This window comes from Cotesia typhae, unplaced genomic scaffold (assembly GCF_013202065.1).
Source record: "Cotesia typhae breed Kobodo isofemale line unplaced genomic scaffold, CoteBio_Ctyphae scaffold_152, whole genome shotgun sequence".
NCBI classification, from domain to species: Eukaryota; Metazoa; Arthropoda; class Insecta; order Hymenoptera; family Braconidae; genus Cotesia; species Cotesia typhae.
In genome coordinates, this window is record NW_027423776.1 from 5,248,917 (window position 1) to 5,265,167 (window position 16,251).

The following is a 16,251-nucleotide window of genomic DNA, read 5'->3' on the forward strand; positions in this document are numbered from 1 at the left end:
GAACTATTAAATTGGAGAAATTTTTCAATTTTAATTTTTTGAATTGTAATAAAAAAAATTAAAAATTCAATTATTGTTGAACGAAATTGAGTTTTTTAAAAAGAAAATATTATTATTATTACATAAATTTTTAAAAGCAAAAAAACTCCATTTATGTCTTACAAAATTAAGTTTTTAAAATATAAAGAATAATTTTAAAATAGTAAAAAAAAAACTGTACAATTATTCAGACCAAGATTCGAACACTGGACCATTAGAGTATCTAACCATGAACTATTATTCCTCCTTAACTCTCGTTTGATTTAATAAAATCCTTGTTCAATAATTTTTATTATAACAATATTATATGGTAGCATTTTAGCATCTCACGGATGAACCTAATTAAATGTTAAAACGTTATTTCAAGTTTAATAACAACCATAATGACCTCTCGAGCACTTTCGCGACTCTGTTATTATCTAGATTGCATATTTTCTGGTGGATTAAGTTCCTGTAGCACAGGAACAAAAATAAATAACTTTACGGAGAATCTTAAATAAATTAAAATAAATCCCAGAGCGTACAAGAAAATTTGCGTTCATTTACTTTGAATCAATCATTCTTAAATATTTATAATTTATAATAAATAATAATATAAAAAAATGAAACTCGCGTAGAGCAAGTTTCTCACAAAGGTGCAGGGATAAATATTTTTAAAAATGTTTTTTCATTAACGAAAGAGTAATTGAATCGAATCGAATGGGAAAGTCGATGCTCTGTTATGGGAGTATTATATATAATAGCAATGTAACATAAGGAGAGTTGAGAGTCGAGTGATAATTAAAAGGCTTATGGACGCGCGCCGCATGATTAATGCGTCCGTATTCTTTATTCTTTAGTACGTACATACTAGCCGATGAGTTTTAATGTGTGTATGGCTTATTGAGGATTGTGTTATGTGGATAACTAAGGGAAGAAGAAGCTTCGGTTGTTTATTTGCTAAATACATATACATGCTCCAAAGAGCATCACTCCTTGCGTTTATTGGCTACAAATGCGTCCAGTCCTTTTAATTGGCCGTTCCTTTTTCTCAATCGCCTCCGAGCGATATTGAATTATCTTTTAAATATTAATTGATTTTATTCTTTTTTTAAACCGCTAATAAATTTTATTTTACTTGATAAAAACCAACGTCTATCCCCGACCTGTGATTGATAGATGGCTGACGTGATAATGGTTCCACTTTTGTCAGATAACCAGACAAATTTATTTAATTAGTACAAGATTATTTTTATCCTCGAATTATGTAAGAGTTTGTCATAATAATTTTTTTATTATTGTTAATCATAAATCATAAATAATTTTATTTAAGATTTATCTAGGGCTCAATAAATCAAATTATGTTATTGACGGCAATAATGTAATGATTATTTAAATAAATTTCAGTTTCATTTTTTAAAACAAGTTATATATATATATATATATATATATATATATATATATATATATATATATATATATATATATATATATATATATATCAACAAACAACGAGAAACGATTTATTAATGATTGAAATTTGGCTTAAAGTTATAATTCAAGACTTTTTTTTCTTAAAAAAATTTGATTTAAAAAAAACAATCAGTAAAATATTTTTTAGTCAGAAAAAAAAATGAAGTTGATTAAATTTTATCCGAAAAAAATATTCCTTCAGAAAAAAATATTTTATAGTAAAAAAAAAAAAATAATGAAACTTTCTGTAAAACTAAAAAAATTTTCAGCCAAAAAAATAAAGAATTTTTTAATAAAAAAATTAAATAAAATATTTAGTAATAAAAAAAATAAATAATTGAGACAAAAATTTATTATTTTTTGTAATTACAGGTTCTCCTTGCGAGCACGATGGAATCTGCGTGAATACACCGGGTTCTTTTGCCTGCAACTGTACTCAAGGATTCACGGGACCAAGATGTGAAACAAATGTCAACGAGTGCGAGTCTCATCCCTGTCAAAACGACGGTTCCTGTCTTGATGATCCCGGAACATTTCGGTGTGTCTGCATGCCAGGTTAGTTGATCATCATTCTTACCACTTAATTTTTTTTTTTTTTTTACTTATCCTTATTTTAATTCTTCTTTGCGAGCATAAAAATTCAAACATAAAGATAAACCCTGCGGTAGTAAATAAAAAATACGCCGGAAACTCTGGCGTGAAAAGTCGCGAGGATCGCGCGAGATGTTCCAAGAACGATAGCGTGTCTCGCACGCGCGTATCCTTCTCCTCGTGTCGCCGGTATATTCTTCCAAGATGACAACCCGAGAGATCTGATAATGCCCACCAGAAACAGGGATAACCACCAGATAAAGTAAAACCCACTACGCTCTTAGAGTTTTTAATTTCAATCGCGAACAACTCATCGTTGAATTTAATTGTCTTTAATATAATATTATCGATCTGGATTTTCAGATAAATGTCTTCCAATTACTGTTTTATAGTCTCAGAGTTTGTATTTTCATTTTTGTAAACCGCGAATTGAACTCTGAGTCCCGCGGTGAAACAAATGGTGCGTTAAATGCACTCAATTTATTTGTTTAAGAAGTGAATCGAACGATTTATTTGAGAAACTTTCTGTTCTAAGTTATTATAGATTCAAGATTAAAAAATAATAAACATACCAATTAATCTTAATTAAAATCAAATAATTTTCGAATTTTGTTCTTTTAAATTTACACAAAAAAATTTTTTTAATTTTTTATTGCTCCATAATTTTACCCAAAATAATTTTCCAAGCCCATTTTTTTTATCTTATTACTTCTGTAGCAATTGAATTATTTATAAATTTTATCCCAAAAATTTGACTAAAGACACTCTATATAGTTTTTAAAAAATAACTTGAGTGTCAAAAAAAATTGGTAAATATTTATTGTTCAATAAACCGCAATAACCGGCTGTGTCAAAAGCCTTAATATTTTGATCGAAGCTAAAAATGAGAGGCAAAAAAAGGGAAATATCTGGAGCCGAGTCCTGACAAGTAGAGGAGCTGATTCCCAGGTAAAATATGACGGTGGCTCGCGAAATGTGAGATGAGACAAGAGTCTTTGGACGGGATCCGTTGTCTTGAGTCTTGAGTCCTGAGATGAGACGAGAGGTCTTTTTCGTGTCCGGCACAAAAGCTTATCTTGTCCTTACCTCCACACCGGCATTCATCGTTCTCCATTTCGGTCTTTACTCGCTTTTTCGCTTTCTATCCCGTGTTACCTCTTGCCATATATATTTTATACTACTACACAGGTTTATATATATATATATATAGTATATATTGTGCATTGTAGTTTGTAGTCGACTTTTTTCTTTATTTTTTCGCCTTCTATTCGTTTCTTCCCAACTTTGCGTCTTCCTTTTTATTTTCTTTCCCGTGAAAGGATCCATTGCGGAGCTCCTTTCAGCCTAAATAATAATACTAAGAGCTTCGGGGAATAAAGAGATTGTGCTTCATCATCCGTTTTCCTTCTTTCGTCACTTGTAGAGTTTTTAAATTTTAATCAAAATAATATTTTTGCAAAAATTCATAAATTTTTTTATAATAATTTTTTTAATACTAATAATATAAATTTCAATACTATTATTATCATTATTATTATCAAAATACTTTTGTCAAAAAATTGAAAAAATATTAATAACAATAATGATACTATAAAATGTTTTTTTTTTTTTTTTTTTTTTTTTTTTCCCAAGTAAACTTGTTATTAAATAATATCAAATTACCTCGAATGTCTTCATTAATTTAATTCTATCAGGTTAAAAAAGTTATTTGATACCCAGAGAAGATTCAAAATGTCTTAATACCGAGTCAGATTCATATTATACATACATATATGTGTACAATATCAAAGGGTGTAGGTGTTATATATGTGTGTAGCAGACATGAATCGGTAGACATGAAAGCCTGATGAAAAACAACCATAAAAAAATCAAAATAAATAAATACATATACATAAGAGCGATGCGCGAATAGAAGGTCTTGAGATATTTATTATCAAAGATGTAGATTGCTCCCAGCATTACTCATTCGGCATCGGAATCGACCCATGCCCATGCCCATGCATTGTCCTGTACTTTGGACACACAATATTTTACTAGTTTTTTTGGTTTTTTCATTTCTTTACATTAACAATTCACTCCGCCGACGGGGTAAAATACTTCAATTTTATTTTTTTATTTTCTTCTCTTCCATAAATTCTTAAAAAATAAAAATTACCCAAAAGTTTGCCAAAAATGAAATAATTAATTAATTAAAGCTACTTTGTAGTAAAAAATTCTTTGGTGTTTATCAATTACAATAAAAGCAATGCATTATTCTCTCGTATGTGGTCCAAAAATGATCAAGAAACCATGTAGAAGTTACAGCGTCCATTAATTGAGGATGTAACAACCTTGACCTTTACGTTAATGATAAAAAAAGTTGGTTGAAGTTAAAGTTAAAGTTGAAGTCGAAGTAAGAGCTATCAGGGGGATAGACGAATGAAAAAGTATTTCACACGCTACATATATATATGCGATAGTTGCATTTAGTGAGCTGGTGCATCGCTATGTAATTTATTGTAACGCGCAAACTCAATGCACTTCTTCTTCTTTCGCTTGTACAATCCCCACTTCTGCTTCTTCAACTTCGTCCACAGTTCATTAATACTTCTAAACATCATTATGATAAGACATATAATCACTAAAAAAAGTAAAGTGGATTGAAACTTAAAAATAGAAATTTTTATTACTTATTAATTAAAATTTCTAATGAAAAAAAATTTTTCAAGGTTGGAAATTTGAATAATAAATCTGCTTATTTTTAAACCTGAATTTTTTTAGTCGCTCCAATTATAAAAGTAACGCTCTTATTTTATCGCATGGAAAGATTCACACACATTAATAAAAAATAATAATAATAAATAATAATATATAGAGTTGTGAGAGAAAGAAGTGCTCGTTAGCCCCAGGGAATCCTTACCGGATTAATGGTCGCTTTTGTCTCGTGGTCTGCTTCGAAAGACAAATCAAAGAGTCCACTGAAAGCGATAACTCCTTAGCTTCATAATAATAACAATTTTAAAGAAATCAAGAGTTATTGTCGATCGGTTATTTATATTTTTTGATTTATCGATTTACGAGTGATTATTGGGCTGAAAGATGATCGCGTATCACGCGAATTAGTCGCTCGAAATAGTTTTATTGCACAGGTACTGATATAGAATAAATTTTTTGATTTATAATGGCTAAAGTTTAGTGAAAATAATTGAAAAAATTTTATACTGAATTCAGACATTTAAAAAATTGAAAAAAAATTTTTTTTCCACTTATTGAATTATTTTTATAATAACTTTTTTATAAATTTGAACTTATTGACATCTTTACTTTTTATCAGTAAATTTTGTTGTAATAATTTCTAAAAAAATTGATTTTTCACAAAAATTTGCCAATTTATGATTAATTTATTGAATAAAAATGAATTTAACAGCAAATTTGTCACGGTGTAATATTTATTATGATAACATAAAAAAAAAAAAACTGTAGAACTTTTTAGTGAAGAAAAACAAGTTTATAATTTTATATTTATTATGATTATGCGATAAAATAAAATTCAAGTCACGTAATTCAAATAAAAAAGGCAATAATATTTTTAGTGTAGTACGATTTTTATCAGCGTGAAACTAGATAGAAGAAAATAAAAATCCTGACATAATCAGAGTTGGCTGAAGGTACGGAGACGGAGCAGGAAATACCAACTAAACCTGAGTGAACGTGACTCGGTGTCCGGTGACTGAGACAGAGACTATACCTGATTCTTTACTATTTAGATTTGTTTTATTATAAATGTAAGTAAATAAAATAATTTTTTGGTGTCTTAACGCTGGCAGCCTCGAGAAAAGTTATCGCAATCGGCGGCATCTGAACCAATTTAGCTGACGGGACAAGAAATCTTGCTCTAGTTTTTTATGGGAGATGACATGCGAGAAGTAGACTGATAAATTTTATTTTCTTATTTTGTTTTTTTTATTTGTTGTAAGATGAGTAAGAGCAAGAGTAAGGGTAAATAAAGAAGAAGAATATATAAAAAAGGTAAAAGGACACGCGAGAAGATGAAGGGACAAGAGCTGCACATACAGATTTTAGATAACTCTTAACCAGGAGAAAGAAGTCCAGGCAGGCGTGTACCGAGTGTCGATATAATCTTAGCGAACTCACCGCGAAATGTTATATTTTTACTCCTTAACACACCGACATTCCTCCCTTTTTTATACCATCGGTACCGTTTAAAACATTTGAGACATTAATTACCTCAATTACTTAATTAAGCCAATTAATTAATGCACTTCTTCATTGAATACATATCTACGGTCAATAATAATAATTTTTAATAATTATAATTGTGGTGCAATGTCGAAGGAAGATGAAGAAATAGAGAATCACAGTTTGCAGTTGTGTGATAATTATTTTCCACAATTATTGAATTAAACATTTAATTAAGAATTTATGAAAAAAATTATTTATATACATCTAAAAACAATCAATTAATATAATTTTTTAAAAATAAATGTGTGGTCAATCATTTTAACAGATTATGGGCTTGGTACACTATAATTATAGTAAATAAAATTTTAATGTTTAAAAAAAAATATTTTATGACAATTTACTATAAATTAAATTAAAAAAAATTTCTTCAAATAAATTGAGTAAAATATTTTTCAAAGCTCTTAATTTATCTAAAAATATAAATAGAACAAATTAATGACAATTGCGTATGATAAAAAAACTCAGCTCTTTCATTATCTGATTAAAAAAAATTGTTAATTGATTTTTAATGATTTACTTGTCACAAAAGTAATTTTGGACTTACAGCTTCTTATTTTCAAGTTCAATAGTTTTTAACCCAAAAAAATTATTAATAATATAAATTACTTAGTAGAAAATAATTAATTGTTGATAATATAAGTAATTAGGGAAAAATAGTCCGAGTAGAAACTAGGATAGCACTCTGCAAAAAATAATGATTAACATTTTTTAAATAGAGATTTATTACATGAATATTTTTACTTACCATCCGGCGTGTCGCATGAATAATCTATTGGTTTATCGTTTAGTACGGGAAACTCCGTTGTAAACTCGCTCAAATTGTTGAAACTTTCTAACTCTTCTGATTTTTCGATAAGAAAATTAACTCTAGGATCCGGTTTTTCATTGTTATTGCGCGAAAATTCTCTGAACAACTCTGCTGATATTTTTAACTCTTTTTCCGACAAAACTCGGGGAGTTCGAGCCATTGCAGATGTAATTAAATATATTGAAGCAAATAAGACGATTATTGAAATAATTTTAGTCATTTTATTGCTGCTAATTCACTGGTTTTTATAAGACTAACATTTTTTAATGGTTTTACTTATCTAATACACTTTTTCTTTTCCTTTGATTAGATTGATTTATTTTTAAAGAGGATGTATGTAATTAGTTTTTGATAATAAATTTGGTAGAACAAATAGAATTACTGAAAGAGGAACAAAATGATGTTTGAAAAAAATTTCTAGTAAAAAAAAAATATTTTATTTTGGTAACAATAAATAGTTGACAATTTTATTACACTTGTTATTAATTTATTACTATTATTAAAAATATTAAAGTCACTTTTAAATAAAATTTCTAAATTAATGTGTCAAAAAATCCGAATTGAAACTAAAAAAAAAAATTTTTAATGATCAATTAATCTAAATATCTTTTTTTAGTGTAATTATTAAAATTTCTCATATATTTACCAAAACTTCTAAAGTATGTTAAGCTTTTCTTAATTTCCCTGAGCCATAAAATTCTTAGCATGAGATTCATTAATTTTTTCCAATAACATAAATGAATCCATCCTCGATGACAGAGGTTGAAAATCTTCATCATTTTGGCTTATTTAAAAAGTCGCCATATCTCTGAATTGATACTCCTTTGCTCTCAACTCATCTGTGCTAAACCTCGATCCAGATTCAACCACTATACTAAAAAGAGCAAGTGATATTACCAAGAATATTATCACAGTTTTAAACATTTTTAATAAAGTCCAATAGAGTTCAAGTTCAAGTTTAAACTTTTTATCAATAATAACTCCGATAATTCAATGACCACTCTATATATACCATCCAAAAAGTTAAACGTCGGCTTACAAGTATCACGTGAAAGAAATTTGTCCAATAGAAATTTTTGAACTATTAATAAATGAAATAAAAAAAATAACTGCGTAAAACTATCAATATGATTGTCGGTAAGATAAAATCTGAATGGTAATGGTGTAATTAAAGTTATTAACAATATCTTTTAACTTTATCAATAATTGCTTACTTTGTTGAGCAATAGCCGGCAATTATTTTTTTTTTTTTTTTTTTTACAAAGACAAAATAATTTTTAATGACTTTAAAATTATTGAACTCGAATTTCCAGTTTCTTCAAGCAAAATTTTCTCGAAGTTTCTTGCAATAAAACTTTTATACCCCAACGTAAATAATTAAAACTACCCGGGCCAGTGATTAGTCATGCAAATCTTCACTATTGCAAGTTGTTTGGTACACAAAGGGCGCACAACTCCATCTTAAGAACCTGCTTGCTCAGATTCAAGTTCATTCTTTTTCTCAGAGGGTTTTTCTTCTCAGGTAAAGGTAAATTTGGTGTTTTGTAAAACTGGGAAATACCCTACTTGACCCAAACCAAAAATAACAAGCTTACAAATGCACCAAAATTTGCAGCTGTATTTTATTTTTGAATAACACCAGCATCTAAAATCTTTTGTCAAACATTCATAAATAATTCATTTTTATTTGCCGTTATAACCCAGCCATAAATCATTAAATTTTTTTGAAAAAAAAAAAAAAAAAAAAAAAAATTACAAAAGTAATAAAATAAAATAAAAATTAATAGTATAAAGGTCATAGTTGAAAAGATAAAATGAATGAAAAATTGATTCGATTTCAGAGCGTTCGTTAGTATTTATAATTAATTGCTCGGTACTCATTGTATATATGTGTTTATATGTACGTGTGGATTTATTAAAGGGTTTAATAACAGATTAAATTGAGATAAAAATATTAAATGAGCGGCTTCTTTAAAGTAAATCGTGCAATTACTCAATGAAATGAATTTATTATAAAATTCCTTGTAAAATATTCTCCAAGCGTATGTTCAAAATTTGACTGTAAATTGAACACGTGATACAAGTAAAATAAAATTCTTAAAATAATTAAATTAAATATTTAATTCTTTCTTTATTTCACGGCGATTGTTGGATGAAAAAGAAATAAAGAAAATTGAACATGGAGGCGTAGCTGGAAACAAAGAAAATTTTTATCTCGCGTTAAATCCCATTGTCTTTTTCCATACGTTATTGCATTCTCTGAATCCAAGTCTAAGACCAAGGCTTTGGTTACATTACCATCACGTCATCAACTGTTACTAAGCGATACTAGCCCTCTATTAATGTGTAATATGTAGTATGTGGGTGGTTTAACCATGAACTTCGAGTTGGATTCAGATTTTTTATTTAATCGATTCATTATTTTGATTCTAAGAAAAATATTAACATTTTTTCGAGATTTTTAATTAAAATTTTTTTTAAGGAATTTTTAATCAAAATAAAATATTGGAACTTGTTTTTATAGAAAATTTTATTTCTAATAAAAATATTTCTAAAACATTAATTTAAAATCAAAATTTAAACCGAATAATTTTTAAACCGTATAAAAAATTCAAGAATTTTCTCAAGATTTTTTCCAGCACAAAAACGAATATATTTTGAATATTTTACAATACAATCCTTTGAAGCGCTTATCTCTTAAAACAATCACGAATTTATTCAAAAAAGATCATTCAAAGCGGAGCGTTTAAATGCAAGCCCCGAAACCGCCAGTCCTTTTTAAAAGTTCTGGTAAATTCTTGATACAAAAATATATTTTGTATACATAAATCCAAATAAAATGGTTTCGTTTAATTTAGCGTCCGCCAAAAAAGGATTCTGCAGTAGCCTTTTCAGAAGTAAAGGGACACACTACAAATTTGCGAATTCAATAATGCATGAAGAGAACAACCGTGACTACATTTCAAGATCGATGAATTTACTCAGCGATGCGCCTAAAAAACAAACGTCCTCCATGTTACTTTTTTCGACTCCGCTTAAATCTGAATTATCGTTTAATCGAGTTTAATTAAATCGTTAAAATTTTACCGTAAATTCAAACTTCTCAATATTACTTATAATGCACCGACACTGCTGCAATTATTCATCGGACGATTGAGTTATTTAATATTAATAGGATGTAATTTAAATGACAGTAAACACCTAGATGAAAAATTGAGTCGTACAAATATAAATTATAAATTATAATACATACCTACAGCTCAGTTAATTATTGTAAGCGGTTTTTGTTTAGTTTTTACAATACGAAATACATTTTTACGCACTGCACCTCCTTTCACATTTCTGTTAGCTGTACTTTAGTCATGTGAAAACATAAATCACGCTAAAAATTACCTCAAGTGTTAATGTATTATATTGTAAAGAGAAATACGCACAAAAAAATAAAAGAAAAAAACTCAAGGGAGCTTGAGTTTACGGACAAGTATTTTCTTAACTCGATTTCTTATGCAGATCGGTTTCTCACCTTTCACGCCCAGCTCCAACTTCTTTATTTTATTTTCATCCTTTTCATAAATTTTTTTCCTGAAAAAAGTTCACAGAATTCATGATTTGCTTCTTCCGTTCTTTTCAAAAAAAAAAAAAAAAAAAAAAAAAAAATATCTATACGTACAACTTCATTTAAACATCATCACTTTCTTCACTTGCTCCAAAATTATCGTGGTCCTTTTTCAGAATAAAATTGTCCTTTTATGCCAGTGCAAAAATTCAGCACAAACTTTTCTTTAAATAATCTTTCACTCTTAAAATTTAATATTTTAACAACCAAAAAAAAAAAAAAAAAATGATCCTCAAGTTTCAGTTAAATTTTTTCTCGCTCACTTCTTATGCAAATCGTTTTCACTTTTTCAGAGCGTGTGGTTTCAAACGCCATTATATGCCTTCACAATTTATACAAAAAATAATATCCAGCATCCGTCTTTTTTATAACGCGGTTACAATTTTTCCATTGACTGCTCCGGAATGAAGCGACCGATACGATAAATTTGATATGTATTAAGTATCATAAATTCGATAACGATACAATTCATATTATATTGCTTTTTTCTTTTTTTTTATTTTGAAAACTTTCAAGTGGTTTCTTAAACCCACCAGCATTATTTCACAATCCCTTTTATAACATCCTTGTGGTGTCCACTCGGGATTAGTACAATTGAATTTACGGCTCTCCAGGGATCGTAAAATCGCGACGAAGATAAGGAACGAGAAAGGATGATAAAAAAGTGTAAAAATCGGGAATCCTTTTTTCAGTACAAAAAGATTTTAGGATAAGGTTTCATGGCTTTCTTCCGCGTCTACCTTGTACCTCAAGATCGTTGACTTGAAAAACAGTGGGAGTTACTTTTCTGCCGTAAATGTCTACCGGAGATAGTGTTTTCATTTTTAAGTTTCATTTCTGGGCCTTTAAACGTCCCAATAATAATAATAAAAATAATAACAAAATATATAGAACCCTTTTATTGCATATATTAAAATTAACAAATCTCTTACTAATTTACAACATCGAACAATAAATAAGACATTTTAAGACCGCGTATATTTGAATTTAAATGATGATAAATAACAATAAACCCAATTCACATTTTAACAAATCATTTTCCACTTAGAAATCTTAGAAGTCGTACACCTGCTTGAGGCCCCAGGTAGCTCCATAAAATACCTTGCGCAACCTTTTTAGGACTGTAATATAGTCGAGTGTATTACCACCTACCGGTAAAAAAAAAAATTATAAATACAGTGTATGCTTATGAATGATGTAATATAACATATATTATATATTTATTATTGTATATTCGTAAAAAAAGGTATTCTACTCAAAAGGAAAACGGAAATGTTTTATGGGGGCTCGTAAAATAGTAGAACGGACACGTTTAATGGTTCACGACTATGCAGATTTCGAACCTTCGATAGTCTTTAAGCTATTAGTTTTATTCTTTATATAATACACTACATTAAACAGCATCAATTTGTATATTTGTGTGTTCAAATATTCCACGGAATATAAATATAAATATAAATAATATTTCCTGGTCTTATAAATGATTAATCTAAAAGTTAAGGAATCTTGAGTAATTTTCAAAAACAAATTACGTGATTTTTAGAATAAAAAAAAAATTACCAAGCAATTTACGTAATTTTTATAACAACATAAAACCGGAAAAAAGTGTGACATCTGCTGTAACTAAGCTTGTTGATAAAGATAAATTACATTGGTACAAAATAATAATAATAAGAAAAGAGTAAAAAATCTGACAACTATTTTCCATCAATCTAAATTTTTCTATTCATCTAATTTCCTCTTATCTCCTTACTCTTGTATTATATTATGTATTTCTTATTTCCCTTCGTCACTGGGATTCTGACAACTCTATCTTAACTTTTTGCTCGGTCTGTTTGCTCGACGCTTCATACTGTAGATAAAACAATTTGTCTTGCGATGAATAAATACAAAGCTAAACGAAAAAAGTTCTCAAAAGTAATCATTTAATAAAAAGAGACGATTTGCGCAACCAATTGCTATTTCACGTGCTTTAGTGTCGGGTGTCAGTCGCCTCAGGAAACTTTAGATGGAGATGAATAGTTGCTATTTTTTTAAACTATTACTTTTATTATTATTACTCTGCTTTCATTATAAAAATATTATTACTTTAGTACAGATTTTTTTTTTTATTATTTTTTCATCATTCATATAATTTTTTTTAATTAAAGTCCCATTAGATGCACAATAGTAAAAATTCCTCGACTAGAAATTTCCAGGTTCGAATCCCGACTGCGGTAATTTTAATTTCGCAAACCTTTATTTTTTTTTTATTTAAAATTTTTTCAAAATTTCTAACTAAAAATAAAAATTTTACAATTAATTTTTTTTTCAAATAAATTTTTTACTCCAATTTTTTTGTTTTTTGATCAAAACAAAAACTTGATACAATAAAGAAATAAAATTAATAATAATTTCTCCTGTAAGACATTTATTAAAAATGACTGAAGGACTGATGGACTCCTTAAGAATAAAAAAGAGAGTAAAAGAGATAGAGAGTAGACACTTCAGGTTTACTTCTCTTCACAAGACGATTAAGGCCACCGGAGTTGAAACGCGATCCTGGGTTGCAGATCCGCAACAACCGGAGACCAGAGAGTACCACAGCATCATCAGGATCATTGGTCTCACACCCGCGCAACTGGCATTTCCTGGCTGAGAATTATAACTCCCAGCTTATAGATATATATACTCATCCTTATTCTTATTTATACCCACCTTCCTCTTTATTTCTCCTTTTTATTTCGCCCTCCGGAATAAATATAACCGTAAGATAGACTCTCTTAATAATTCTAAATCAACGGTATCTCTTACTCACACTTACAAACACTCACTCTCAATAAAAAATACTAAATACAAAATCCAAGGAAATTTATTAACTCCGAAGAAGTACTAACGAAAAATTGGTACAAAAACACCGAATGAAAGCATACAAGGTGCCTGGAGATAACGAACTTAAATTTAAGCTCTTTTCTTTGTTTATTACGTATTTTCATTCAACATTGTATCTCACCGTTTCCTTTATACATTTACCGAGTCCGAGACTCGGAGCCAACACTGTGGACTTTTAATGAGCCACCGCTGCGGGTATTCCTGATAAAATCGACGCGAGCATTGTTACCGGCGTCGTCGCGATTGCTCGTGCAAGGTCGAATTATCCACGCTTTTTTCTTCACCTCTATTCATACATTATTTTTCATATTATTTTTATTTCTTCAATTTTACCCGGTTCCGATTTTCCAAATAATTTTATTTTTAAATGTCTTAAAAATACAAAAATTTGATTTTTTTTTCTTTAGAATATCCTAGTCAAATTTTTGCTCCTATAACAATTAAACAAAAAAAAAAATCTAAAATATTTCCGATGAATTTTTGAGAATTTTAACTTTCTAAAATAACGAAAAAACTAGTTAAGTTATAAAATTGAGTAGAAAATTTTAATCTATTCTTAAAAATAACTAGATCTTTTTATAAAACAATAATTATTATTTAGTTTTATAATTTCACAAAATTTTTTCGTAATATACATTTAAATTTCGTTAGTAACTACAGGTCCTTTAATTTGATCATAACTATTTAAATAATTTGGTCAAGTATGAATTATTTTTAATTAAAATCATCATTAATATATTTACTTTCACTTTGTAATTAACAAAAAAAAAAACTTATCAATTTTCAAAATTAATTTGTACATACAAAAAAAATCAAGTCTTCATTTTAACTTTCCAAGTGCTCATACAAATCCTTAAAAAAAATAAAATTCGAATCTCTTCTCATGGCTCGCGATTAAAACTCTGAAGAGCATCAATGTCCATCTGAAGTTCTGGCCGTTGCATATATTCACGTTACAACTAACACTATTGTAAATCGTATATCGTATATCGTATAGTTATAGAGATCCGAATAATGATGAGATGCCGCTTTAGAAGTCGGCGGAGCGCGTAAAAGGCCTGCCTAAGAGAAGAGGTATCTTGTGCCCCATAACGGACAAGAATATCGCGGATCCCCGGTATACAGATATAAATACAGATGGTATCGTCCCCCTTAGAGCACAAAATTCCAGCTCCAGCTCCGGTGAATCGCAATACATACACATACTCATTTTTATTTCCGAACATAATCCTACGTCGGGTTGAGTCAAGATAAAGTCTACGTCTACGCTGCGGAATATAATGATAAGATGGCGGACGGACGCAAGATGGCGGGTAGCTGGACTCTCTAACTCAATTGGATTGATAAAATCCCCATAGAGATTATTGATATCGTTTGTTAACATTTAGAGGTTAAATAAAACAAAAATATTTATTTTATTTTTTTTTTTTAATTTCTCGGTGATCGCTATCGGAAATTTTTGTTATTTTTCAAGAAAATATAAACGAAAGATTGAAGATGTATGGCAACAGATGAGATGATCTGGCAAAACGTGAATGATTGTGGATGTATATTGTGTGTGTATAAAATATATTAAAGGACTTGAAGTAAACATTAACGAACGGAAAAGAAAGAACGGTGGGAGAACACGAAGAAGACTCGTGATGTCCTGAGGCTACCACTTCAACTCTGAGATGTACAACACGCCCATACCGATCGCGGGTATATAGCCTTACTTCTTCCATCTTCCATTTGGTTGTTGATGTTTGCCTCAGCTCTTTTCTTCTCTCCTCTTTCTTCAGTCTCTTTCACCTCACTTTAGTCATTTTATTTAGCGTTTTTTTACTCTTCTTCTTCTTTTATACTCAGGGCATTTCAGATTGGGCATGTTGAGCACTCTAACCGGGGATTATTCATTGAATTTATTTCCACGGATCGTGGGCCCCGCCGGGTGAGACGTGGAAAATTTATCTCTTTCGCCCCCGCGTCACGATTCGGCGTAATCGATATACGCCGATTCCCCTTCCTCTTAGTAAACTACAGTCTAATATAATGTATTTGTAAGATCGGTGAGAACGCTCACTTTACTCTTTTAGCTGTAGGTGTGCAACGGATCGCGTGGATTTAAATTGTATTACTGACAATTGTCTTTTTTTTTTACTTTCTTGATTTATCGGCAGAAGATCGATTGCGATTTTTTAGTCAAGGAGTCGAGATCGAAATATTACTTAGGATCTCTTTTATAAAAAATTTTCTACTCTACAAAAAAGATCCTGAGGCCCAAGACAGTAGACTCAATATTTTAGGCGTGAGAATCAATTAACTTGAAAATAGTAACTTTGAATGTAAGACAAGAGTTACGGAGTTTATTATATTTAAAAGAAGAGATAAGAATAATGATAATGAATGAGCAGCTTATATTAAGAATCAGTGTAATTTAGCTTTATATTAGTTGCTTTAGAAAGTTATAAGACAGCTCATTTCTCGGATCTTTTCAATGCATTTTAGTTATCTTCGCTTTACACAGCTATCCCTGTTGCTCTTTTTTCATCCATATATTCATATTCTATTTACCTCAACAAAGTAATAATAAATTCCCTTAGGAGGCTTACCTACTACATATACTATAGACCGATCGTGACGACATTGTTCG

At 29.3% G+C, this 16,251-nt stretch overlaps 1 protein-coding gene across 3 annotated transcripts in view; it reads left to right on the forward strand.

The window, feature by feature from the left end:
• The window catches only part of N (neurogenic locus Notch protein), a 137,548-nt gene that overhangs the window by 97,153 nt on the left and 24,144 nt on the right, over positions 1 to 16,251 (forward strand). For all 3 annotated transcript variants that reach the window (XM_074255991.1, XM_074255992.1, XM_074255993.1), the window contains one exon: positions 1,864 to 2,046. In XM_074255991.1, the coding sequence (XP_074112092.1) occupies positions 1,864 to 2,046 (183 nt within the window). The remainder of the gene's footprint in view (positions 1 to 1,863; positions 2,047 to 16,251) is intronic.